This window comes from Hylobates moloch, unplaced genomic scaffold (assembly GCF_009828535.3).
Source record: "Hylobates moloch isolate HMO894 unplaced genomic scaffold, HMol_V3 SCAFFOLD_1, whole genome shotgun sequence".
NCBI classification, from domain to species: Eukaryota; Metazoa; Chordata; class Mammalia; order Primates; family Hylobatidae; genus Hylobates; species Hylobates moloch.
This window is the reverse complement of record NW_026652276.1, coordinates 161,911,103-161,937,855: the sequence shown is the minus strand read 5'-3', so window position 1 is coordinate 161,937,855 and position 26,753 is coordinate 161,911,103. Positions and strand designations below refer to the sequence as shown.

Sequence of the window (26,753 nt, the reverse complement as noted above, 5' to 3'; positions counted from 1 at the left end):
TCTTCACACTATTTTGGAAAGTGCCTGTTTTCAGTGTTTACATCTGGAAAGCAGTTCTACTCTGACCCAACTGCAGCTTTAATTAACTTTGCAGGTTAAATAATTCTTTTTACCATAACATTCAGTAGGCGTGGCCTCCAAGGTTAGGGTGTCAGAAAATGAAGTCTTAATGGTCCATAAAAAAGGCATTTGGGGGTTCTATTATTGAGTTAGGCATCACTTTGTTTTCTACCACATGTTTTACAGATGTGAAAAATTGAGCCATTGATTCCAACTCTAGTAGTGAGATCAGCATAATTCAGCCCAGGAATTTCCCCTTCAGGAAACGCAACCCAAAAGGGATCACAGCTGTAAGCATTTTAAAAACATGTTCCTTACTTTGTCACCTTTTATTCCTGGTTTACCACATTCCCCACGTTCACCCTAAAAAATAAATAAGTGAAATAAATAAGAGAACACTTGCGGTCATTCACTATTAAGAATGTTTGTTTGTTTGTTTGTTTGTTTTTTAAATTCTCAGCAGACTCTTGTAACATAAGCACTCTTGGTTTCTACACAATCTTAGCCTCAATATTGTGGGTTGTATGGGCATTGAAATCTGATTATTTTTACCCATGAGTCATCCTTAACTTGACAGGAACAAATCAGGAACAGTGTAATAAGGTTTGATATTTTTAAGAAATGGATGAAACTAGAAGAAAAGGAACCTAGCATCTAACCACATATTAGATGCCCTTTGCATATGTGGCTTAATTGAATCCACATAACGGCCCAAGGAGATCACCTTTATCATTCTTATTTTATAATTGAGAACATTTAAACTCAACAAGATAACTTCCCTCTATCAAATAGCTAGTAAGTAAAAGAATCAGAGTCTGAACCCAGATACTCTAACTTGGAATTCCTATTTTTTCAAGAACACCATGCTTCAGCCTGAGTACCAACCTTGATCACCTAGTAGTGTTCACCTGGAGAACTGCCAGAGATAGGTTCTGAAGTGAGATTGCATCGTGAGTTAGTGGGAACAGGTGCCATGATGAGTTAGCGAGGACTGCTGTAGGAGAGCCAGGCTTGGCAGCAAGCATGCTACATATTTTTCATTATTATGCTCTACTTCCCTGTCTTCCCTAGAATATTGCTGAAAAAACAACATTTGAGTTATGCTTTAGAGTTTATCAGTGATAGTTTATCATAAATATTTTATCTTAGTTAATCTGACATTAACTGTCTGAGATAAATATTAATCCAATTTTATAGATTAAAATTTTGTAATTAAGAAGGTTAAGAGAATGTGGTATACAATGGAATATTATTCAGCCTTTAAGAAAGAAATCCTGTCATTTGTAACAACATAGATGAACCTGAACCTGGAAGACATTATGTTAAGTGAAATAAGCCAGGAACAGAAAGACAAATATGGCATGATTTCACTTATGTGTGAGATCTAAAAAATTTGAACTCACAGAAGCACAGAGTAGAAGGGTGGTTACCAGGGGTAATGGGTGGAAACTTGGGAAATGTTGGTCAAAGGATACAAAACTAGTTAGATAGGAGCAATAAGTTCAAGAGATCTATTGTTCAACATGATGACTATCATTAATAACAATGTCTTGTATTGAAAATCACTAAAAGGGTAGATTTTAAGCATTCTCACCACAAAAACTGATCATTATGTGAGGTGATATGTATGTTAATTAGCTCAATTTAGCCATTTTATAATGTATACATTTATCAAATTATATTTTATACAATACAATAAATATGAACTTTTCAGATTTGTCAATTAAATTTTTTAAACAAAAATAAATATTTTTAAAAGGTTAGTTTCCTCAAGTATAATGAGAATTGGGACCTCTGAATACTAATCCATTATATCAGACTTTTGAAATTTCTAATACTTAGAACTAGAAGGTGACAGTCAGAAAAATGACTAAAGTCTCATAATCATAGTAATATTATCTCATTTATAAATCACTTTAGAGTTTTCAAAATGCTTTTATATATATCGCTATTTTGATCCTCAATTCAATTCTCATTTTCAAGATAAGGAAACACAATTGGAGATGTCAAATGATTTACTTAAATGTACAGGCTACCCAATGACTCCTAGTCCAGTGCTCTCAACACTAGCTTCTGCTGCTGCTGCTTTGTTCTGCCTCTGTACTGCTCTAGGGCATGTTACTGGAAGTGCCACTACACAATGACAAGGAAATTGCATTCAAATGTAAATCAATGCACTGCTTCTTTCATCAAGGAAGTCTTGCTATGAAAAATAAATGTCAGCTGAACTTTAAACAGTATACGTTGTAATATAGTGGATTTATATGCTGGTGGAAGCTTTATCTTGTTGCAGAATAGCAATAAACCATTCACAGACTGGCAGCCAGCTTGCAGACCACAGTTTCAATAGCAGTGCTCTACGGAGGGAAATCACAATTGTAACTTCCAATTATGGATGCAAAGTGTGTGCCATAGCCTTTACATTATTGCTAATCCCCATAGCAGCCTTGTGAGGTATATATACATAGCTCCACTCACAGATAAGCAAAATGAGGCTCAGAGACATTACATACTTTGTCCATGACCACAAACTTGAGTCTGTTAGGCTCTCAAGACCTTTCTTATCAGTCACCTGTAGCTGAACAAGGCACACTGTCATAGGCTGCAAGTCACTTTCCGTTAACCTGGCATTTCTGCCTAGGGTACTGCCTGGGCTCTTGCAGGCATCAGGAGCAGGAAAGAGGGAGGTGTGACTCTTAGAGCCAGCTATGCCTCTGATCAAAAGAAGTCTGTTCTCTCTTCACATCCTTTTGTGAGTCAAACTGACCCAGGAAAAACTGAGCTTTCACTTAGAACAAGTTGAACATTTATTTCTGAATGCAAATGGAAAATTACTTTTGAAGAATCAATTAGAAAGCAATTAATTTAATCATTTTGGATGGGAATAAAATGAGTCAACCACCAAAATATAAAACAGAAAGTACCATAAATACACTCAAAATGCTTTTGGCTACAATTCACATTCTATTTGCCCAGACAGATTTGTTAGCTATAGGGGCCTGAGGAACAGCATTTGTTTTTTGGGGGGCACAGATTGCCATCAATGAAAATACTGTATTCATGTTATTTGCCTCTGCAAAGGCGTTTTCCTTTTTAGTGGGCTCATTAATCCCTGTGGAATGGCCACAACTACATAGTTTCAGAGAGCGAGTACTTCAGAAAGCCATGAACAGATCAGCTCTGTTCTCAGCCTCTATTTTCTGATGCTGCTGCTCCTGGTGAAATTCTGGTTTGAATGTCGATGGTTCAGGGTCACTTTGCTCTGACAGCTTGTATTTTCCAAGTGAGAACTCTTCCAGTGAATCAATAATTCTCCAGAAAGTGAAACGCATCTTTTCAAAAAATATATGTATAAAGCTTCCTTGTGTTGATAACTACCTCACTATATAAATCAAAATGGAGGAGGGGGCCACCCATAATTTTCCTCAACTATATATACACAGTTGATAATTTTACAACTGTGAAAATTTTTTAGTTTTCCCATATTAATATTTGTTCCTTTCCTCTTCATAATGGCACTTACATTTGTAGACAAGCCAACATTTTGGAATACATTGTCACGCCCATTATTTGATTCTCCAACCACTCTGTAAATTAGGCAGGCCTGTACAAATTTTATTCCGTCCAGTTGAAGAAACAGATACTCCAAGACGTTGAGTTACCCAAGTTCTTAAGGCTGCTAAGTGTAGAATCATGGGATTTCTTACACTCTTCCCCTTGGAGGCCTAAAATTGCCAGCGATTAGGATATATTTATTGGTTTACATGTAGGCTCACCCCTAATATTTGCAGGGCCCAGGGCAAGAGTGTAAGTGGAAGCCCACATACCATGTGTCTAAATAGTTGAAAGTTATAACTAAACTAATAATGTTCTGGCTTCCTTCCTTAACAAATATTCTTCAAAAGGAATAAAGAATTAAAAGACTTATGAATTCCTCAGAGGTCCTTGCCAGACATAGCCCCCTGCAGCCTGGCCCCCACTTCCCTTCCCACCTCCAACTCCTTCCACAGCAAGAGCATGAGCACACACGTGAAGATACACCGGGTAGCACAACAAAGCCGGCTACATGACCTCTCCTGCCCCAACAAACAGCTACCATTTGGCTCCCCCTCCAGCCTAGGAAAATGATGGATATGGAAAGGAGGTTTTTGTATGCCCTCCCAGCAGCAGGCCTTTTGGAGTCTTGGCTACCCAATGCATGATCCAAGAGAAGGAAGCACAGACCTCCTGCAGACTCCTGGCTCCATGAGAAGTAGGGAGGCCAGAGGAGACTCAGAGCTGGACCCTCTAAAGTCCTAGCCTCTTTCTCATGCCTGAAGGTTGTAGCCCTGTAGGATGGAATGGATGATAGGTGCATGTTCTGATTCAGATAGAAAATCTGATAATAACGAGAACTGTGGGACAGACTTATCAATGAACCAGTGAGCACTCTCAGAGGTTCCTGAGCCACAGTACAACTTGTTAATCCCTTTTAAAGCAGTTTGGTATCCTAACTTGTAACTCACAAATAATCATCAAATCATCAACCAACCCATACCTTTTGTTTGCTTGTCTGCCAAATTTACTCCCCTGCAAGCTCTACCCAATTGCCTGACTCAGTGAAGTCAGTGGCTCTTCACTGCTTAACCAGGATAAATCCTCTCTTTTCCCTGGGAGAGGATTTGGTGTCTAGGTTTTCACAGGAAGTTAAGCACCAAGGGAGCAACCTACTTGCAGTATTGCTGAATCTGTTTGTGTAAAGAAACTTTTAGCCTGCATACCTGTGCTGCATGGCTTATAAATTGGGGTTCTCTATTAAAATAATTCATGTTTGCAAAGCTGAAGGAGGCTGGATTCTAATCTCAGGAATGTTATGGTACCCTCCATCCCTTACAACACACACCCATATGTTAAGTTCTATTATTATTTTATGTTAACTCAGGAATGAGGGAATCCAGACTTACAAAAATAAAGAAAATAACTTTTATTAAGTTCCTAAGTACACTTATGTTTCTGTTTTTCTTTTTGAAATTCTGGTCTATCTATTTGTTGTTACCAACTTACCTTGTCACCCTTGTACCCAGGAATTCCCTAATTTAAAAAGAAAAGAAAAAGTAAAATATGATACTCTAAGGCAGAATTAGAATAAGGATTAGGTATTTTTCAATTACAAGGTATAACAAAAACACATCTATACAGTCTGGAAAATTAGATCATAGAAATGTAAACTGTTTCACTTCTCTTTGTGATTGGAGAAATATGCATTTACTGAGGAGAAGAAAATAATCTGTTTTCCCTTTATCACATTTTATTCTCAGTTTCAGGTATTTTTTCATATCCAGTTTCTTGCCCTTTGGCCCAAAACTAGAGGAGATAATGTACACTGAAAGTCATTGTAGAAGTGATGGCCTATAATGGTCCCTTCAAAACTGTTATATTGACTTTTAAACCATGAACTATTGCAGCTAAGAATGTTTCACAGAGACTCTGAAAGAAATTGGCTTTGAAAATGAGCTAAGATAATGGCCTTTAAAATGTGTGTAAATATTTGTATCCATTATGGTCCTCCTTTCAAATTCGGTCTAAAATATATAACATCAAGGAAATGAAAGGTTCCTTTATCAGCCCTAATGAGACAGTGACCTTTAAGCTACTGTCTTTTATCTCACACTAAATAAGAGGCCAGCACTTCTACTGTCTTTTGTGTGTCACCCTTGGGAATCCTGTATAGCCTTTTCCATTGTGTCACTGCCCATGGCCCTTTAAGAAGTACAACAGTGAATATTACATGGCCTGGGAAATTACCAGCTCTAAGCAGCAGCAAGTCCTCTTCAAATGGGATTTTTTTGTCTTTCATACAGCTATATTTTTCAAATATGGAAATAGAATTATCAGATTTATTGAGAGAGCTGAAGAAACCTATTTAATAAATAAGCTATTATTACAGTTACATGTGAGTCAGACCACAAAATTTTGTTCTATGCATGACTTTTTTATTAATAGTATTATCTATTTATTTATTTATTTATTTATTTGTAGAGAGAGGGTCTCACTATGTTGCTCAGGCTGGTCTCGAACTAGTGGCCTTAAGTGATCTTTGCACCTAGGCCTCCCAAAGTGCTGATATTACAGGTATGAGTCACTGTGCCTGGCCTGACTTTTTTTACAAAAGGAAACTTCATGAAGGAAATAAAATTTCCAAATGTGTGGTCAATGAGGAATAGAAGATAAATGTAGAATTGTCTCCTATGAGATAATAAGCTTTTTAAGAATACAAGTGCTTTATCTTAGTTTTATTTTTACATACTTGTATGCTTTATATGTAGAAGATACCTAAGAAATGTTTCCTGAATGAATAACACAAATTTCAGATTTTTTGTTGACATTACTAAAGTTTCTATCAGATTTTTTAATGAAGTTGATTAAAAATACCAAGAGAAGTTTTTAACATCTCTGGGTCTGAGTCCAGGGCACATCCAGGGGGACAAGCAGAGAGGGGCAATGTCATATGGTCTTCTTTTTATGCACTGTACACATCTCTGCTATTTGATACACTTACTGCAATGCCAAGAAAAGTGCAAAATAAGAAACATACTGTAATTAGTTCTTGGGCAATATCCACTATCTTCTAATTTGGGGTATAAGAAATCAAATAGAATGGTAAATTTTATAATGTCTGCAGAATTGGATTAACAAAAGCATAGTTTAGACCATGTAGTTCTTATGCTCCTGAAATTCCAACTTATTCTTTATCTTAAAAAACTTAAGAAATAAAGCAAATACTTTTCTCATTGGAGCCTTTCACCAATGTCAAACTAAGCATCAGAGAATTTGATAGGGTTGAACACTCCTGCTCCCATTTTCACTCCTGTTAGCTGAGTATTTTCTCCCCACATTTCTACTTCTAAGATATCTTTCTGATTGCCTTCCTGAGCCATCAAGAGCACAGGTAGATGGAAATCACTATTGCACTTGCACTACAGGGGTCAAAATGGTCAATCACAAAATCAGTAACCTAGGATCACTTTCTTAGGAAGGCATTCCAGTTGTGTACATACCCCTGGACCTCTTTCTCCAGCTTCTCCTTTTTGAGCGTTGCCCTGTGACAAACAAAAAACAGTCAAAATTCCACAGCCCTGAAGAGTGACTGATTGCTCAATAAAATGCATTATACAGAGGATTAATAGCTTAGCCCAATTAGGAAACATCTTTAGTCTTTCCTGTTGACATTTTTACCATGCAATCTAGGCAAAAAAAAAAAAAAAAATAGCAACTCAGATAAACTTTGCCCTTTGCAGTGAAGCCAGATGTGTAGGGTGCAGGATCCAGGTACATTTTCACAGCTTACACCACATCCCAGTTGAACAACACAGCCATTGTTCTCAAATACAGCATTATACTCACTTGGAGCCAGCCACTCTGGCTTTTCTCTAAGGGGCTTTGGAATGTTTTTCAAAATGTCCTCAAGAGTGATTGCTTGATTTCAGCAAGACTTAAGAAAATATATTATGTGGCACAAAATTACAAACCAAAGAAATAAAATGTGAACATACATTTATAATGGGTGTTTAACACAACAAAAAGAAAACATGATGGCATCAGTTTGGATGTATATAAGATGAGTGAGTATAGGGTTGTTTGGTTGTGCATGTGTGTGTATGTTGTAAAGCTATCCAAGGCTGCTATATTCCCTTTCCTTGACAAGCAGACAATTGCCAAAAATACTTTTATGCATTTAACTTAGGATTTTTTTCATTACCTCCCTAAAAATTTTCTAATAGGGCTGTTTTAGAGTTCATTTTTGAGTTAATTTTTAATTTAATAGTTAACTTCGTTAGTATTTGAGTATCTCTTATGTATTGCCTAATTTTTCCCAAACTATTTGTGTCAAGTTACCTGCAATGAAAAACAAACCAGTTTCACTGCCACATTGCTATCACTAGTTATTATTGTTTTAATATTGCTGTGTTAATTGCTATAATGAAATAAATGTTTTTAAACTTCAAAACACACACAAAAACAAATGATGTGAACTAGAAAACCACTTCCAGAAAAAAAGTAATCCTCTGGATTCCAAAGTTTCTAAAATGTAAGTATCACTACTAAAGGATATCTCATTCTCTCTATTTGAATTTATTACCTAATGAAACTAAATGTGCTTTTACTTTTTTCTTTACTAGTTTTGTTTCCTCTCTTGAAAATTATGTTCAGAAATTAACTCAATGTACTATAGAAATTAACCCAATGTCCATTACATTTGATGCAAATATTTCCTGATATTTCTATTTCTTTAATATTCCTTCCTTATATTAGGACATTCTCATGCTGCTAACGAAGACACTCCTGAGACTGGGTAGTTTACAAAGGAAAGAAGTTTAATGGACTCACAGTTCCACAGTGCTGGGGAGGCCTCATAATCATGGAGGAAGGTGAAGGAGGAACAAAGCCACATCTTACATGGTGACAGGCAAGAGAGCTTATGTAGGGGAACTTCCCCTTATAAAACCATCAGCTCTTATGAGACTTATTCACTATCACAAGAACAGCATGGGAAAGACCCGCCCCCTATGATTTAATTACCTCCCACTGGTCTCTCCCACCACCTGTGGAAATTATGGGAGCTACATACAATTCAAGATGAGATTTGAGTAGGGACATAACCAAAGCATATCACTCCCTTTTCTTTAATTATTATTTTTTTCATTACACAGAATTTTGCCTTAAATTTTCACATAGTTATATCTACTTTTCTCTTTGTGATTACTGCTGTTGTTCTTGAACTTGGAACCGAAATCCTAACAACGATCTGAATAGGTGAATGTTTTCTTTAAAAGCCTGGGACTTTTTTTGATAGGTACACAGAGAAAAGAATTGGAGAAGTCCTTGAAGATGCTCTGGGAGTGAGAAACAATCTGGTGGTTTTTCTATTATTATTGTCAGTCAGTTAATCATTAAAAGTAGACCCATTAAAAACACAAGTGCCAATGTCAATCTGATATGGAACACATATTAGTAGTTAATGAAACGTCCTAAATAAGATGGGCTGCTATCGTTTAAGTACTAGTTTCTGTTTATTCAATGTCCCTAGGTTTCCTAAACTTACTGACTAAAATGTTCATATATGTTACTCAGAATTTGTGAATTCAAGCTAATAGAAATAAGATAGATAATATAGGAAGTGGACATCCTGTATTCTTCACAAAAGTTGTCAGATTTTTGCCATATACTACAATGCTTTTTATTTTTTAAATTGTTGTTTTAAAAAAAAAAGTCTAGAAGGAGATACGCTGGTTTAAAGAAAAGCTGTTTATTCATTTACCGGGTTTCCTTTTGGTCCTCGCTCACCTTTGATACCTGGATTTCCATGTGTACCCTGAAGGCAAAGGGAAAAAATATTATTTTAAGTAGAAATTCTATTGTTTTCTATACTTTATAATAATTTCTGATCAGTTTTGTTTCCTAGAATGAGGGAGAATTGTAAAACCTTTACCTGCCAAGCAGAAATTCAACTCTCTTCTCCCTTTTTCTACACCAGGAAAACCACTGTTTTGAATTGGCAGATTTTCTAGATTTGCTCAAAAGAGAATAATGTTTCTCTCTTCCCACCAATTATTTCTTCCCAAAACAATTACTTCTCAGCAGTTTTGCAAACAAAATCAAACTCATGCAAAGATTTAAAAGAGTAGCCGCAACAGGCAGAAGGATAGGAGTTGTTTCCAACCTCTCTTCATTGTGGGTCACTTCTACGATTCCCTTCTGTCACTCACTTTTAAAAGGACCAAGCCAGCTTACTTGCCTTTGGTCAAAGAGGTTCTGATATCCAGGAGACAATCTCAAAAGATGGGAGAAAGGAGCTCTGTAATCCTGTTCCAGAAAAGCATTTTGTTTTCCTGCTCCTAATCAACCAAAAAGCCTGCTTTTCTGAGAACTGGTGTTGGGGTTACTCGATAATGTTAAATAACATATTCTGTGGTTTATCTCTACTAAAATGTGACAAGAATGTGACTAAAATTGTCAGGTGCTTAGCAATTGTGAGCTTTCTTATTGCTCATTTTAAAATATAAAGAAATATTTCTTACCCTGTTCATCTCTTGGTGTCATGGGAATAAACGAAGACTTTATAGGAAGGGATGGCTAAACCTTTGCTTTAGCCAAAGTCAGCTTCTACTGGCTGCCCCATTATCATATAATGCATCTAACTTTGTATTTGGGGAGAAAAACATCTCTTGATTGGTAGGATAGTTTGAAGAAGTGTAGGCTTTGGACCCGAGTCTCAGGGTAAAATTTGTCACATTCTAATTCATTCACAGTACACATTCCCCTCCCACCCCCAAATACAAGCATTAGTTGAAAATTTTTATCCATGCATTTTGTGAGACTCTCCATAGGGCTTCTTCTGAACTCTAAGGATGATATTTGGAATTATACAAATAAATAGAAGACTGAGCGAGCACGTGAATGCTTTATGAAGATAAATGTTTAAAAAAATGCTCAGCATTTCCAGTGATCTAGATGTCATTTCAAATGCCTTCCCAGTACAGACATGGCACCTACCAGTTATTAGGCCAGAAAATAAAGAAAGCACTCCTTCCTGGATTATCTTATCAAATAATGAATCATCATAGTCAATCCTGCCATTTATTTTTGGTTGCCACATGCTTACTTCCATTTCACAGAACTCACCCTAATCCCCCAAAGCATCGTGACCAGCTTCCTGTCCATGAGGCCACACGGTGTTGCTGCTGCACTGCTGCATTCGTGTGAAGCCAACATTTAACTTTCAGAGAGCCTTGTACTTCATGTTTCTAGTGAAATAAAGCTTTGCTTAAAGCACTGATTATTTGTATTAGCTTTTTCTGTATTCACTTCACTATTGAGAAATTCTGGCTTCAATTATTTTATAAGGAGGAACATAAATGTCCTTTGTGGGAACAACTTCAAAACACGCCTGCCCTCAGTTCAGGTCAGTAAAATCCCAGGCTTATTTCTAAGGATAGAATGCGTCCCTTTAGAAATAGAAGAAAGAAGTAGCATTTCCATTTTTGCTCCCATTTCCAAACAATTGCTTTTCAACAGTGCAAAATAGCCCTGATGTTTTCAAGAGCGAGTAGAGCTATCATTGCTAGGACTTTCTGACTCAAGTTCAAAGTGGAAGTATACTCACAGGAGGCCCTGGATCACCTGGATCTCCCTTCTCACATTCACAAATCTTGCGTTCACACTGAATCAATAATGAAATATGATATTAACACACAGTGAAATATAGCATTTCAAATTGTATTCAGTATATAACCAACTGGAGCACTCTCAAAGAAATTTTACCTTGCACATTTATGGAGGTTTTGCTCTATTAAATTATTCCAGGCAAATTTATACCTATCAAGAGCTAGCTAAAAAAATATTATTAAATTTCAGCATAGTTAAATAAAAGACATCCCATCAAAAATACATATATAATATATAGATACCAGTTAAAAGGAGAAAATAAATATTTTCAGTGGACTTTTAGAATTTCTGCTGCTTCTCTTCTATATAACACATCAAAGCTCAATAATATAATAATATTAAATGCTCCTTTACTAGGCAAAGGAAAACATTTGATTTACACCATATTTTACTAATTCTAAGATGCACCTTCTACCTCATTTTAACAACTCTGAAATCAGAATGAGTCTTATAACAGCTGTTGATCAGGCTCAGTCATGACAAAGTAGTTGCTTTTTACACATGCACTTCAAAACTTACAGAATGAAATGGGAGAAAATTCCAGAACATTCTTAAGAAATGCTTCATCACCAATGCTTTTGCTGGCATATAGGTCAGTATTATGTGGAAAAACAAGGACATCAACAACTCAGACAAAAAATGATTCAGAAGATTTACCACAGGTGTCTAATCTTTTGGCTTCCCTGGGCCACATTGGAAGAAGAAGAATTGCTTTGGGCCACGCATAAAATACACTAACACTAATGATAGCTGATGAGCAAAAAAAAAAAAAAAGGTCCGTGTATACATTTTATAACGTTTTTAAAAAGTTTATAAATTTGAGTTGGTCTGCATTCAAAGTCGTCCTGGGCTACATGTAGCTTGCAGGCTGCGAGTTGGACAAGATTGATTTAGACTCTAATGTGAAGAAGTTTTAGAAATAACCAAGTTATTTTGCTTACATATTCCCTTATATGTGTATATGAAAGTGATACAGGATTTTAAAATCTACATCCAAAATGTCTAAAAACTTATTTCCACATGTATAAAATAAAAAGTGCACGGCCGGGCGCGGTGGCTCAAGCCTGTAATCCCAGCACTTTGGGAGGCCGAGGCGGGTGGATCACGAGGTCAGGAGATCGAGACCATCCTGGCTAACACGGTGAAACCCCGTCTCTACTAAAAAATACAAAAAAATTAGCCGGGCGTGTTGGTGGGCGCCTGTGGTCCCAGCTACTCGGGAGGCTGAGGCAGGAGAATGGCGTGAATCCAGGAGGTGGAGGTTGCGGTGAGCCGAGATCGCGCCACCGCACTCCAGCCTGGGGGACAGAGAAAGACTCCGTCTCAAAAAAAAAATAAAAAATAAAAAAAATAAAAAGTGCAATTAATAAGAAGACACTGTATCATAGTTAAGCTGGCAAGGGTTTTTTCCTTTCTTTCTCTCTTTTTCTTTTTTTAAACGGAGTCTCACTCTGTCACCAGGCTGGAGTGCAGTGGCAATCTTGGCTCATTGCAACCTCTGCCTCCTGGGTTCAAGTGATTCTCCTGCCTCAGCCTCCCAAGTAGCTGGGACTACAGTCATGCGCCATCACCCCCAGCTAATTTTTTTGTATTTTTAGTAGAGACGGGGTTTCAGCATGTTGGCCAGGATGGTCTCGAACTCCTGACCTCGTGATCCACCTGCCTCGGCCTCCCACAGTGCTGGGATTACAGGCATGAACCACCATGCCTGGCCATTTTTTTTTTTTTTCCTTTCTTAATGGTATATAACATAAGGGTATATCTGAATATGTATAATTCAATAAAACATGGTGTGATATAGGTTTGGTTGACTCCTATTATTTTATGCAACAATACTTGTAAATTTTCTGATGTTAAATAAGCAGCTCATTGAACAAAGTTCAGATGTTCCAAACTCTTTCTTTTAAGAAATGCATGTCCAGGACAGGAATCCTCAGCAAGCTGATGATTATCTATTGTGCTAAGGCCCATCCAATCTTATTGGCCAGATTCCTTTGCCACGTGGTCTGGTTGCCATCATCAGGCTGCCTTTTCTTCACAATAAGGAGAATGAGCTCAAAGTCAATTGGCAGGCAGCAGGGGATGACTCTAAACTCTGTCTCTTAGCTGGGAACCCTCTGCCTAACCTAGCCAACACCAGGAACACCCCCCAAAATAGAGGACCTGATGTGGCTGAAGTCAGATACATGCTTAGAATAAAGAAAGCACATCAAAGTAAGCAAAAACTATGTAGTTTACTCATGACTGATTTCTAAAATCACTCCTGGAGTCACATTCAATGTTTCCTACTTTTTCTAAATTTTCCAACCTGCGTTGAATATGGTAGTATAAAAGAAATCAGATGGCTGCCTCAGAATAGAGTGGCTAATTTTAAAAGAACTAAGCATTTTTATTTAGTCACACTTAATCTTCTAATGTGAATTATAATGCTGATTTGATAATGCAAGTTTTTAGAGTAATTCGTAGTAATCAAAGCGTGTGGTGCTTACCTTCTTTTCAAATAAGATATCCTACAAGGGAAAAAAGAATGAAGCATTAACTCGATTTATAGTTCTGCCTCCAGCTACTTATTAGTCGTAACTATTCCCTATGGGATATGAAGTTTCCACAAAGAATAGCAATTCAGCCTTTTTAAACTTGTAAAAGCAATAAAACCAACCAGCCAACCACCCAAGGAGCAGCCCGAGCCATGTAATAATAAGAGATATAACTACCATTAAAAATTAATCTGTATTTTCTAGGAACTTCATCTTACTGCATTCTATGTTTTATCTTTTGTTTCCTTTATCAGCTCTGTAATCTCCATAATTTGACTATAAAGTTAATCAGTCATAATGAGAAAGCTCTCACTTTTACATACAAAGACTGAGGCAGAATATATAATTTTATATTTTCAATTTTTTCCATCCCTATGCACATATACATGCATCTATTTTTCATGATTTATTTTTCAAGATTAAAACAATATACAGTCTTGGCTTCATGAAATATTAATGGGTGTTAGATCATATTAAAACCCAAAAAGAGAATATTACAAAGTCCAGTGACATTTTTTGAGATGATCTGAATTATGAGAAGACAAAGATTTCCATTATTATGATCACTAGGAGAGGAGTTTTCTATTTCAAATTTGAAAAGCCTCTAATAGGATACTTTATTTATAGAATTTCAACATAAGCAAAAAAAGATACTCAGCTTTTAAATTTAAACATTATTAGGAATAATATTTTGGTAAAAATTTTGAACTGTTCATAGCAATATGCATTGCTTATGTAAAAGAGGACCTACATTTATAACTGGCTAACTTAGGGAAAAAATTAAGTGATAGAAAAGTAATAAATATTTCATAATAAAAAATGATCATTATGAAAAACAAAAAAACAAATTTAATGAGTCTTAGTCAATCAGACTCAACCTCTTGCTTTGCAATAAGGAAACATGGTTCCACCATAATGTGACTCAACCGAGGTAACACACTTGGGCTGCACCTCCTGACAGTCTTCAGTGCATGTCATATGTACCATACAGGAATGAATTAGCCAGAATGTTTTTCAAAACTATTTTAAATTTATAATTTTGCAGAAACGTCATGATCTTGTTTTTGTCCAACACCTAGGCCTCACTACCATACTTGAATTCAGTGGGATATTACCTGACAAGTGCACTGAAGGCCATGTTGGAAGTCAAACGCTGGAAAGAAACTAACCTATGTTTACATATAGAATTAGTATTTTCTTAACCTAGAAATTATGTGTCAAACCAGTGCCTTATGATTTCATCTGAAGGAGTAATTTACATACGATAAAACAGAAAGACGAAGGAACAAGCACTGGAATATTTGTTGCAAGATATTAAAAATGCAAAAGCTAACAAGGAAGTTAAATAAGAGTATGTAGCTTTATGAAAGATGCTGCATCCCTTTAGTTTTATTTTTACATTATTTCCATACAAACTAATACTATAGAGGGACGAGATAACAAAATGCTTTAACGATTTAATAGGGAAAAAATTAGGCTAGGAATTAAGTGTCATTCTGGGTTTCCATCCCGTTTCAACAATTAACTAGCTATGTGGCCTTGGACAAGTCATCCAATCTTTCCAGGTAATTTTCTCCATATATGAAAAAGGACAAAGTTTGACTACATGATCTCAGGAGCTATAAAACCCTAGCCACAGACACTACCTACAAAATTTCGAGTCTCACCTACCACCCTTCCCAACCAAATGATTTTAAATTACTAGCCATGTAAATCCAGGCTAAAAGCAGATGAGATACTTGTATCTTTAAGAGCTAGGAGGTCCTATGGAGAAATAGGAACTCATATACACTGATAGTTTTAGTTAAAATGGTATTAACCCCTGTAGAACATTTGGCTATGCCTACAAAGCTGAAGATGGACATGCTTTATCACTAGGCTGCCAGGACAGTTCTTGCCTTCGCCTGTTATCCTGACATCCTTTCTAGACATACCACAGGGAAATTCTTGCACTTGCACATTTCAGCATTCATTGCTTTTTGTAACGAAAAACTGTAAATAAAATAATTGCCAATAGTGGAATGGATTAGCAAATGAAATACTACTCAGCAGTTAAAGTGAATGCATTGGATCTACACATTTCAACAAAATTTCCAAAAAAACATTGAGCGCAAAAGCAAGTTGTAGATAGATACATACAATATGATCTGATTTATTAAAATATGTAAAATATTTCAAACCACATCAGAGAGTGGTTTCCTCTGGGAGAAGGAGAGAGCAAAGAAATTCAAAAGAAGTTCAACAAGGTCAGCAGATCGAGACCATCCTGGCTAACACGGTGAAACCCCGTCTCTACTAAAAAATACAAAAAATTAGCCAGGCATGGTGGTGGGCACCTGTAGTCCCAGCTACTCCGGAGGCTGAGGCAGGAGAATGGTGTGAACCCGGGAGGCGGAGCTTGCAGTGAGCTGAGATCAAGCCACTGCACTCCAGCCTGGGGGACAGAGCTAGACTCTGTCTCAAAAAAAAAAAAAAAAAAAAAAGAAGTTCAACAGAGGCAGTAAAACAACTAATAATTCAAGTCAAATTGTAATATTTAAAAACCACTACTGAAATAAAGAAAAATTTAAATGTCATATATATGGCATTTAAAATCTTTTAACAATGAGCAATATCTTTTTTTTTTCTTTTTGAGATGGAGTCTCGCCCTGTCACCTAGGCTGGGGTGCAGTGACATGATCTTGGCTCACTGCAACCTCCACCTCCCGGGTTCAAGCAATTCTCCTGCCTCAGCCTCTGGAATAGCTGGAATTAGAGAGCATGCCAACACGCCAGGGTAATTTTTGTATTTTTAGTAGAGACAGGGTTTCACCATGTCGGCCAGGCTGGTCTCAAACTCCTGACCTCAAGTGATCCACCTGCCTCGGCCTCCCAAAGTGCTGGGATTACAGGCGTGAGCCACCACACCCAGCCACAATAAGCAATATCTTAATCAGTTTTTAAATTCACGAATTCAGCTCTTACTGTGCCTGATGTGTAATTTTATACTTCTTTCAGTTCTTTCTTTCAAAATTCAATTTCTTCTTTGCCATATTGCTCTTTAGAAAGATGTGGCATAAGGCTTAAAACCATAGCAATGCAAAAAACTATTTTTGGAACTTATTTAATTTTGTGTTTGCTGGAATTTATATTTCTATGGAAACAAAAATGAACACAAAACTACACAATAGATAAGACTGTTTCAAACAAAGAACAAAGCCCCATCCCTGAGGGCTCTTATAGGCTATAAGTTCCAGGAACAGAGGACAACACACAGCAACCCTAGTAGGAAGGAGGTCCTAGGCCAGGGTCGCGGGAGCCAGTAACAAGATGGCTTCTTGGAATAGGTGGGTTTTCTGGATGGTTTTGAGGAGAGGAATGCAAAGGACCACCCATTGATGGTATGCTGTCCTATATGTCAAAGTTTGTGGGGAAAAAAGTCATAAGGACAAGTGTGGGCGATAAGACAAAGGAAGTAGTTAGGAGGGACATTTAAAGGGATTGGACAGAAGGGCCCACATGGACAGAGCCGGAGGCCTTGGGAGGTGGCGAGGGCTTGCACTCAGGCAGGGAAGCGGGCTGCAAGGAGAACAGTGTCAAAGCCTGAGGGGAGGGCATGTTCATTGACAGACTGGGGGGATGCTTGAGTTTCAATGGAAAAGATAAATAGGGCAAGGGTCTCATGAGAGCAAAAGAAGATGCAGTCAGAATTTCATTAATGGATTCATATATATGGCGTATGTTCACGTATATTATATATGCGAAACCAGAATGCTAGAATGCAACCACCAATTTTTCAAAGAGTATAAGGTTTATGCTACGGGAAGGGGACAGAAAACATGTGAATGGACAAATATCACAGCACATGGAATGACAGCAAAGCACTCGGTAGGCAAGGAGAACAAACCCTGTGACAAAAAATTCAACTTAAAATGGTAGCAAAACGGCTACTATAAAATCTAAAACAGAAAACAAAAATAAGGCCCTAAACAGAGGAAGTCTTGAAAAAATGGAAAGTGATCATAATTAATAGATTAATAAAGCATAGGATTCTAAAGATGATATAGACATCATCACATTGATCTCTTCTTGGTATGTGAGGGAGGGAATACCTTAAATTTATGTTTTTAAAAAATCCTTCAGAAAAAAAAGACAAATTTGTCACAACCCTTATTTCCGTAAAGGTTTTTTAAATACTTAACATCAAAGACAATAGAGGGAAAAAATTGTTTTTAATTTTCACATATCCTCTCTTACTCTTCTATAGGACCAAGTAATATATCCTGGACTTTGGGTTGAATTTGTTTCTTTGGTTTCAATACTATTAGGTAAATTGCAATAAAAATAGCAATAAAAATATATTACATGTCTCCTTCAATTTGGAATCATTAAGTCTCTTTCGGGTAATTCAGAACTAAAATGTTTCTATGGGGTTCTTACATGATAATTCCTACTAGAGGCATCAAGGAATTTGCAATGATTTGTTTTGTCTTGGTTCCTGAAGAATCTATTCATTCTGTACATTCGTATCCATTAAATTCAATTAAAATCTATTCTATGATAAAAGGGAGTAAACTTCTGATACAGAAAAAAACGCTGATGAGTTTGAAAATCATTATACTGGGTACAAGAAGCCTGACACAAAAATAATACATACTATTTGAGTTTGTATAAAATTCTAGAAAGTATATACAAATCTAGAGTCACAATAGTAAGATCAGTAGCTCAGGAGCAAATGGGGTCTTACAAAGAGATATGAGGCAATTTGGGGAGGTGATGGAAATGTTCTCTATCCTAATTGTGTTGGTAGTTTCATAGGCGTGTACCTATGTCAAAAGCTCATGGAATTGTGCCCTTTAAGTTGATGCAGTTGTGTACTTAAATCATACCTAATTAACTTATTTAAAAAGTCAACTACACAATTATTTTAAAATAAAAAGTTTACAAATTCAACTAAAGATGTAATAGAAAGGGATTAGATAAAGAATTTTTCCAATGGTCTCATCAAGAGTCAAGTTCTGGGCCAGGCACGGTGGCTCACGCCTGTAATCCCAACACTTTGGGAGGCCGAGGCGGGGGGATCACCTGAGGTCAGGAGTTTGAGAACAGCCTGGCCATCTCTACTCAAAAATACAAAAAAATTAGCCAGGCATGGTGGTGGACACCTGTAATCCCAGCTACTTGAGAGGCTAAGGCAGGAGAATCACTTGAACCCGGGAGGCAGAGGTTGCAGTGAACCGAGATCGTACCACTGCACTCCAGCCTGGAGCAAACTCCATCTCAAAAAAAAAAAAAAAAAAAGAGTCAAGTTCTGCCTTCTAGATGGTGGCAATTTGAAACATTGAAAGTTGGTATACCATTCTTTGAAGAGCCTAATCCTGGAAGTGTTTGGAAAGCAGCACCTCCTTCTAAAAAGTGGTTTATTCATGGAGCTTCCATCTGAACAAACAAGCTGAAATCACAGATGCTAAACAAACAAACTGGAGTCGCCGGATGCTAAGGAAGAGCAATATTATTCGGTCATTTTCTGGTTCCCCAGGAACAGACAAACAGTTTTGCTTCCAGTCTACTGCCAAGAGCCTGTGTTCTCAGTGAAGCAGGTGCTCTCAGCGAGGGTGTATCCGGTGTGAATATGAACAACCTGAGCCTACACATGTGGCCAAACAAGGAGCTGCCTGTCCTGCATCTTCTATGGTCAGCTCTTATCCATCTTAAGGTGAAGATGAATAAGTAACAACAGCCCACTCATAATCACATCACCAGGATTCCCTCCCGCATCTGCTGGAGCCCCCTGTTTTATGTTCAGTGGCAAGGATCCCTTAAGTCATGGCACAGGCAAGGCTAAGTGTTAGCCAGGAACCACTACAAATTTCCCTTTCATGCAAAAGAGCTGCTCAGAGTGAGCACTTACCTTGAGCACCACAGGGCTGGGCCCATCAGCTGTATCTCTGATCTAGGCATAATTCTCCCATTTACCCCGAATCCCCAAGGAAAAAAGGCTAGAAACAATAGTAACTTTGGAGGAGGGCTGCTACTAAACTGTTTCAGAGCAGTTCTGATTGAGAAAATCTTTTTTTAAAAAGCGGTTACTATTTCCTCTCTCAATATGCCTTTATAGGGTTAAGCATGCAAACCGTGAGGTCTTCACCGGCCTTAAATTTTCAACTACAAAATGGGTATAATAACAGTACCTACATCATAAGATTGTGGCAAACATTGAATAAAATATATAAAGTGCTCAGGAAAATGCCTAATACAGAAAGAGTACTCAATACCTAAGAGCTATTATTTAGGTAAGAAAACCTCAGATCTTATGCTGAAAACAACAGAGAGTAAAAAGATAAGAGTAATGTTGAGAAAAGGATCGAGGGATAAGACAAAAGGAGCAAAACAATCTCTGAAATAGAGCCTGAGTTTTCTGTGCAAGCTGTAGAAAACAGCCATATGAAACGCTCAGTACATAAAGGACACCTTTGCCTTCCTTTCTCAGGAAATCAAAGAAATCCAAGTTTTAAAGAAAATCAGTTTTTAACACTCACCAAATCAACCAATTTATCTCTAGGCGTTTTCTCCTTGAGAAATATTGTGAAGAGGGATTTCCTTTTGATTGTGGTGCTGTGTGTTTTATAAGGCCGCAAGGAAAGGCTTTTACACACAGCTGAGCAATAAACAAAGAAAAGCTGACCAGACCTTTCAAGTGGGACTCATTGATTTGATGGGAGAAACTGTTGCTTGACTGCAGGTTGCAGATGATTTTAAATTGGATGGGCTTGTGAACATCTAAGAAACAAGGAGGTAATTTTAAAAATTGGAAGTCTATGAACTTTGAGTAGCATAAGGTAACAATAGGTGAGACAGAGTCAAAAATACTCAGTCCTTTAGAACAGTAAGAGAGAATATGTCAAAATTATGTCAAAAATACCTGTACAGATGTGGAATGGGAAAAGACCAACTTAGTACAAATATAGCCTAACCCCGCAAGTTGAGCACAACTTGAGCACAACCTGAATATAAGTCAGCAATGTTCATGATTGTAGGCTGTATAAACAGGAGCCTAAGGTATATGATTGGAAAGTAACCCCTTCCAAAATCCTCAGCATCAGCTAGCAATAAAGTTAAGAATGCAATTCCAGGGAATTAGCCTGGAACTTTTCCAGATTGTCTGGACTAAACTGCCAAGAAAGTGGAGTGACACTTCAGAAAGATTCTTCTTTCTGTTTTCAAGGTGAATTCTCATTTTCTCCATCTTTTTGACCCAGTATCTCTTCTTATGGAATTTACAACAAATATGTCAATATTATGATGATAACTGTATAACCAACCCATTAGGTACCTACCAGACGATCTTGAATTTTATCTACAAGGGTTGGATCACTCAACAGTAAAGTGGGTTCACTGGATGAATCCCCAGAAATCAAACGAAGTTTGGCTTCATTGACTACCGTAGAAAGTCCAATGGTGATAAATGATATTCCTGAAATTCTGGCATCTTCAGAAATACTTTGAACATCTGGATTCTTTGGATGGTCGATGCCATCAGTCATCAGCAAAGCCACTTTCACACCATCCTTACGCCCTTCTCTCTTAAGTAGCCTAGTAGCATTGGAGATGGCATAATAAGAGAAGGTACCTTGCCCTATTAAATTCATAGACTTGACCTTCTGCTTAAATGTCTGCAGGTCCTTCCAGGAAGAAAAAGGTGGATCAATTTGGACAGAGCTGCTAAACTGAAGGGCTGCCAGTTTGATGTCATATTCCAAGGAGCGACCAGGAGTCAATTGGAAAATCTTGTCACTCAAGCTATCCACAAAATCTTTCTGTTTATCAAAGAGGATAATTTTAGAACTTTCAGAGCTGTCCACGATGAAAACAACATCTATGAAACAAATAGAGCCTGAAACAGAATAAATAGGTTAGGCAAAATAATTATTCCTATCATGAAACAAATTTGCACAAGGAAAGCCCTTAAGTGGTGTGTCGTATATTGTTTGATGTTGAGAGCAGCGTGAGGAGAGTAAGAGAGACACGTTGGACAGAAGGCTTATATTGTAAAAAACTAAATGTCTAAGTTTATAAATTATTTTCTCCTTGTAAAATCATGCAAATTAAAAATAAATAAGATATCATTTATTCTGAGCATCTTTTCAATGTTTTTTTTTGTTTTTTTTTTTTTTTTGAGACGGAGTCTCTCTCTTTCACCCAGGCTGGAGTGCAGTGGCGCGATCTCGGCTCACTGCAAGCTCCACCTCCCGGGTTCACGCCATTCTCCTGCCTCAGCCTCTCCGAGTAGCTGGGACTACAGGCGCCCGCCACCACGCCCGGCTAATTTTTTTGTATTTTTAGTAGAGACGGGGTTTCACCGTGGTCTCGATCTCCTGACCTCGTGATCCGCCCGCCTCGGCCTCCCAAAGTGCTGGGATTACAAGCGTGAGCCACCGCGCCCGGCCATCTTTTCAATGTTAAACCTGCTGAAAGGGGGAGGAAATGGGAAGTCAAGATGCATCACATTTAAAAAATCCAACTAACACTGAGCATAGTTGTCTAGAAGTAAATGATACTCTAATTCTCAGGTTGTGTCATATTGGTGAGTCTCTATTTTTTTTTTTACTTTCTTGAAATCAAGGGAGAAAATGACTATACCCCTTGTACCAAGAGTAAGTGGAGAAGAAACCTAACTTAAACACAACTTAAGTTTAAATCCCAGCTCTGTATCTCACTAGTTAATTTGCCTATGGCCTTGAGTGTGCCACTCGACCTCTTAAGACCTCAATTTTTTTAATCTATACTATGAGTGGCAATCTCCGTCCTGCCTATTTTACAAGGTTACTGTGAGGCTCAAATGAGATAATAAGTGCACAAGTGCTCTTATTAAAGACTCTGATGTGCTATAAGTATGTAAGGTATATTATCATCATATAATTTTATCAAAGTAGACTATCACATGTATACATGTATATGGCTTGCTATTTATATCAAATGCTATTTAGAAAAATTCACGTAAGTATTTTTAACAGGCTAAACTTAAAAACAAACAATTTTTTTTTTACCCTGGACATCACTTTTCCTTGCAAGCAAATTTGGTTTTGGTCCTTTCTTTCTTTGTCCGGATACTGTTTGACTCATAAACGCTGACAAAAGCAGGAGATAGAAGACAAAATATCTGTTCCACATTATGGTAGATGGTGAAAAATCATCTGCCTTGTAGCACCTTTAATAGAAAAGTCAGTTACAAATACTTTAATAAAATATGGTGTTTGTTATTTTTAAATTTCAAGCCAGCAGAGTTGAAAACTGGCATGTGACTGGAAAAAGGAGGTTTTCATTCATATTTCTAGAAAAATATTCACATTGAGATTTTGAAAGATTTCAATCCAAATAAATCATGGCACCATGACCAAACATTTATTAGTGAATATTTCTATATATTCAAAGAACTATATTTAAGTATTCTTAATTCCCCATTGTATTATGAGGAGCACAGAGTTGGGAGAGCCATTTAAAAACATTTCAATCCCACTCTATATGATTACTGTGGTTCAATCACATGGTGTGCTTTGACACTTCCAAATTCTTCAGGGGGAATTCAGATTGCTATATGGTCATTTCATTCACTTTCATTATAACTGATTCCTGACAAATCTAGTATTTTGTAGAATTGTAGACAACCACCACCCTTTCAGGCTTAATACTACACACATAACTTCAGTGAGTTCAGAGGTCAAGGTAAAAATTAAATGATCTTTCTGTTTCCATAGAACCCCATCTCTTTTCTATGCTAGCTTTGGAAACTTTGTCTCCACCAGGGGTTCCAAGCTGCATATCCAATGAATCAAAAGAGCATGAGAGCAAAAATAATAGATTTGCTTAAAAGCAACACTTTTCTTCCAGTGATGGCTAAAAGAACTAATGGACAGAAACGAGACTTAAAGCCAAGAAGCGAGGGGTGGAGCCAAGATGGCCGAATAGGAACAGCTCCGGTCTCCAGCTCCCAGCCCCAGCGACACAGAAGACGGTTGATTTCTGCATTTCTGCTTGAGGTACCCGTTTCATCTCACTAGGGAGTGCCTAACAGCGGGTGCAGGACAGTTGGTGAAGCGCACTGTGCGCGAGCCGAAGCAGGGCGAGGCATTGCCTCACTCGGGAAGCGCAAGGGGTCAGGGAGTTCCCTTTCCTAGTCAAAGAAAGGGGAAACAGACGGCACCTGGAATATCGGGTCAGTCCCATCCTAATACTGCGCTTTTCCAACGGGCCTGGAAAACGGCACACTAGGAGATTGTGTCCCGCACCTGGCTCGGAGGGTCCTGTGCCCATGGAGTCTCGCTGATTGCTAGCACAGCAGTCTGAGATCAAGCTGCAAGGCGGCAGCGAGGCTGGGGGAGGGGCGCCCGCCATTGCCCAGGCTTGCTTAGGTAAACAAAGCAGCCAGGAAGCTCGAACTGGGTGGAGCCCACCACAGCTCAAGGAGGCCTGCCTGCCTCTGTAGGCTCCACCTCTGGGGGCAGGGCATGGACAAACAAAAACTCAGCAAGAACCTCCACAGACTTAAAGGTCCCTGTCTGACTGACAGCTTTGAAGAGAGTAGTGGTTCTCCCAGCACGCAGCTGGAGATCTGAGAACGGACAGACTGCCTCCTAAAGTGGGTCCCTCAGCCCTGAGCAGCCTAATTGGGAGGCACCCCCCCAGTAGGGACAGACTGACACCTCATTCAACCGGGTACTCCTCTGAGACAAAACTTTCAGACGAACTATCAGACAGCTGAATTTGTGGTCTCACGAAAATCCGCTGTTCTGCAGCCACCGCTGCTGACACCCAGCCAGACAGGGTCTGGAGTGGACCTCTAGTAAACTCCAACAGACCTGCAGCTGAGGGTCCTGTCTGGTAGAAGGAAAACTAACAGACAGAAAGGACATCCACACCAAAAACCCATCTGTACATCACCATCATCAAAGACAAAAAGTAGATAAAACCACAAAGATGGGGAAAAAACAGAGCAAAAAAAACTGGAAACTCTAAAAAACAGAGCACCTCTCCTCCTCCAAAGGAACGCAGTTCCTCACCAGCAATGGAACAAAGCTGGATGGAGGATGACTTTGATGAGTTGAGAGAAGAAGGCTTCAGACGATCAAACTACTCTGAGCTACGAGAGGAAATTCAAAACAATAGCAAAGAAGTTAAAAACTTTGAAAAAATATTAGAAGAATGGATAACTAGAATAACCAATGGAGAGAAGGGCTTAAAGGAGCTGATGGAGCTGAAAGCCAAGTTTCGAGAACTACGCGAAGATTGCAGAAGCCTCAGTAGCAGATGCGATCAACTGGAAGAAAGGGTATCGCTGAAGGAAGATGAAATGAATGAAATGAAGAGAGAAGGGAAGTTTAGAGAAAAAAGAATAAAAAGAAATGAACAAAGCCTCCAAGAAATTTGGGACTATGTGAAAAGACCAAACCTACGTCTGATTGGTGTACCTGAAAATGATGGGGAGAATGGAACCAAGTTGGAAAACACTCTGCAAGATATTATCCAGGAGAACTTCCCCAATCTAGCAAGGCAGGCCAGCATTCAGATTCAGGAAATACAGAGAACGCCACAAAGATACTCCTCGAGAAGGGCAACTCCAAGACACATAATTGTCAGATTCACCAAAGTTGAAATGAAGGAAAAAATGTTAAGGGCAGCCAGAGAGAAAGGTCGGGTTACCCACAAAGGGAAGCCCATCAGACTAACAGCTGATCTCTCAGCAGAAACGCTACAAGCCAGAAGAGAGTGGGGGCCAATATTCAACATTCTTAAAGAAAAGAATTTTCAACCCAGAATTTGCTATCCCGCCAAACTAAGCTTCATAAGTGAAGGAGAAATAAAATACTTTACAGACAAGCAAACGCTGAGTGATTTTGTCACCACCAGGCCTGCCCTAAAAGAGCTCCTGAAGGAAGCACTAAACATGGAAAGGAACAACCGGTACCAGCCACTGCAAAAACATGCCAAATTGTAAAGACCATCGAGGCTAGGAAGAAACAATAGCAACTAACGAGCAAAATAACCAACTAACATCATAATGACAGGATCAGATTCACACATAACAATATTAACGTTAAATGTAAATGGGCTAAATGCTCCAATCAAAAGACACAGACTGGCAAATTGGATAAGGAGTCAAGACCCATCAGTGTGCTGTATTCAGGAAACCCATCTCACGTGCAGAGACACACATAGACTCAAAATAAAGGGATGGAGGAAGATCTATCAAGCAACTGGAAAACAAAAAAAGGCAGGGGTTGCAATCCTAGTCTCTGATAAAATAGACTTTAAACCAACAGAGATCAAAAGAGACAAAGAAGGCCATTACATAATGGTAAAGGGATCAATTCAACAAGAAGAGCTAACTATCCTAAATATATATGCACCCAACACAGGAGCACCCAGATTCATAAAGCAAGTCCTCAGTGACCTACAAAGGGACTTAAACTCCCACACAATAATAATGGGAGATTTTAACACCCCACTGTCAACATTAGACAGATCAACGAGACAGAAAGTTAACAAGGATATCCAGGAATTGAACTCAGCTCTACATAAAGTGGACCTAATAGACATCTACAGAACTCTCCACCCCAAGTCAACAGAATATACATTTTTTTCAGCACCACACCACACCTGTTCCAAAATTGACCACATAGTTGGAAGTAAAGCTCTCCTCAGCAAATGTAAAAGAACAGAAATTATAACAAACTGTCTCTCAGACCACAGTGCAATCAAACTAGAACTCAGGATTAAGAAACTCACTCAAAACCGCTCAACTACATGGAAACTGAACAACCTGCTCCTGAATGACTATTGGGTACATAATGAAATGAAGGCTGAAATAAAGATGTTCTTTGAAACCAACGAGAACAAAGACACAACATACCAGAATCTCTGGGACACATTCAAAGCAGTGTGTAGAGGGAAATTTATAGCACTAAATGCCCACAA

The 26,753-nt window shown here is 38.2% G+C and overlaps 1 protein-coding gene across 1 annotated transcript in view; it reads right to left on the bottom strand.

Moving 5' to 3' along the window:
- The window catches only part of COL28A1 (collagen type XXVIII alpha 1 chain), a 182,326-nt gene that overhangs the window by 147,748 nt on the left and 7,825 nt on the right, over window positions 1–26,753 (bottom strand). Inside the window, exons 2-9 of the mRNA XM_032753457.1 lie at window positions 22,829–22,989; window positions 21,119–21,675; window positions 13,755–13,775; window positions 11,204–11,260; window positions 9,359–9,412; window positions 7,098–7,139; window positions 5,104–5,130; window positions 379–423 (exon numbers count right to left, since the gene is read on the bottom strand). Coding sequence (XP_032609348.1) covers window positions 379–423; window positions 5,104–5,130; window positions 7,098–7,139; window positions 9,359–9,412; window positions 11,204–11,260; window positions 13,755–13,775; window positions 21,119–21,675; window positions 22,829–22,952 — 927 coding nt within the window. The 5' untranslated portion in view covers window positions 22,953–22,989. The remainder of the gene's footprint in view (window positions 1–378; window positions 424–5,103; window positions 5,131–7,097; window positions 7,140–9,358; window positions 9,413–11,203; window positions 11,261–13,754; window positions 13,776–21,118; window positions 21,676–22,828; window positions 22,990–26,753) is intronic.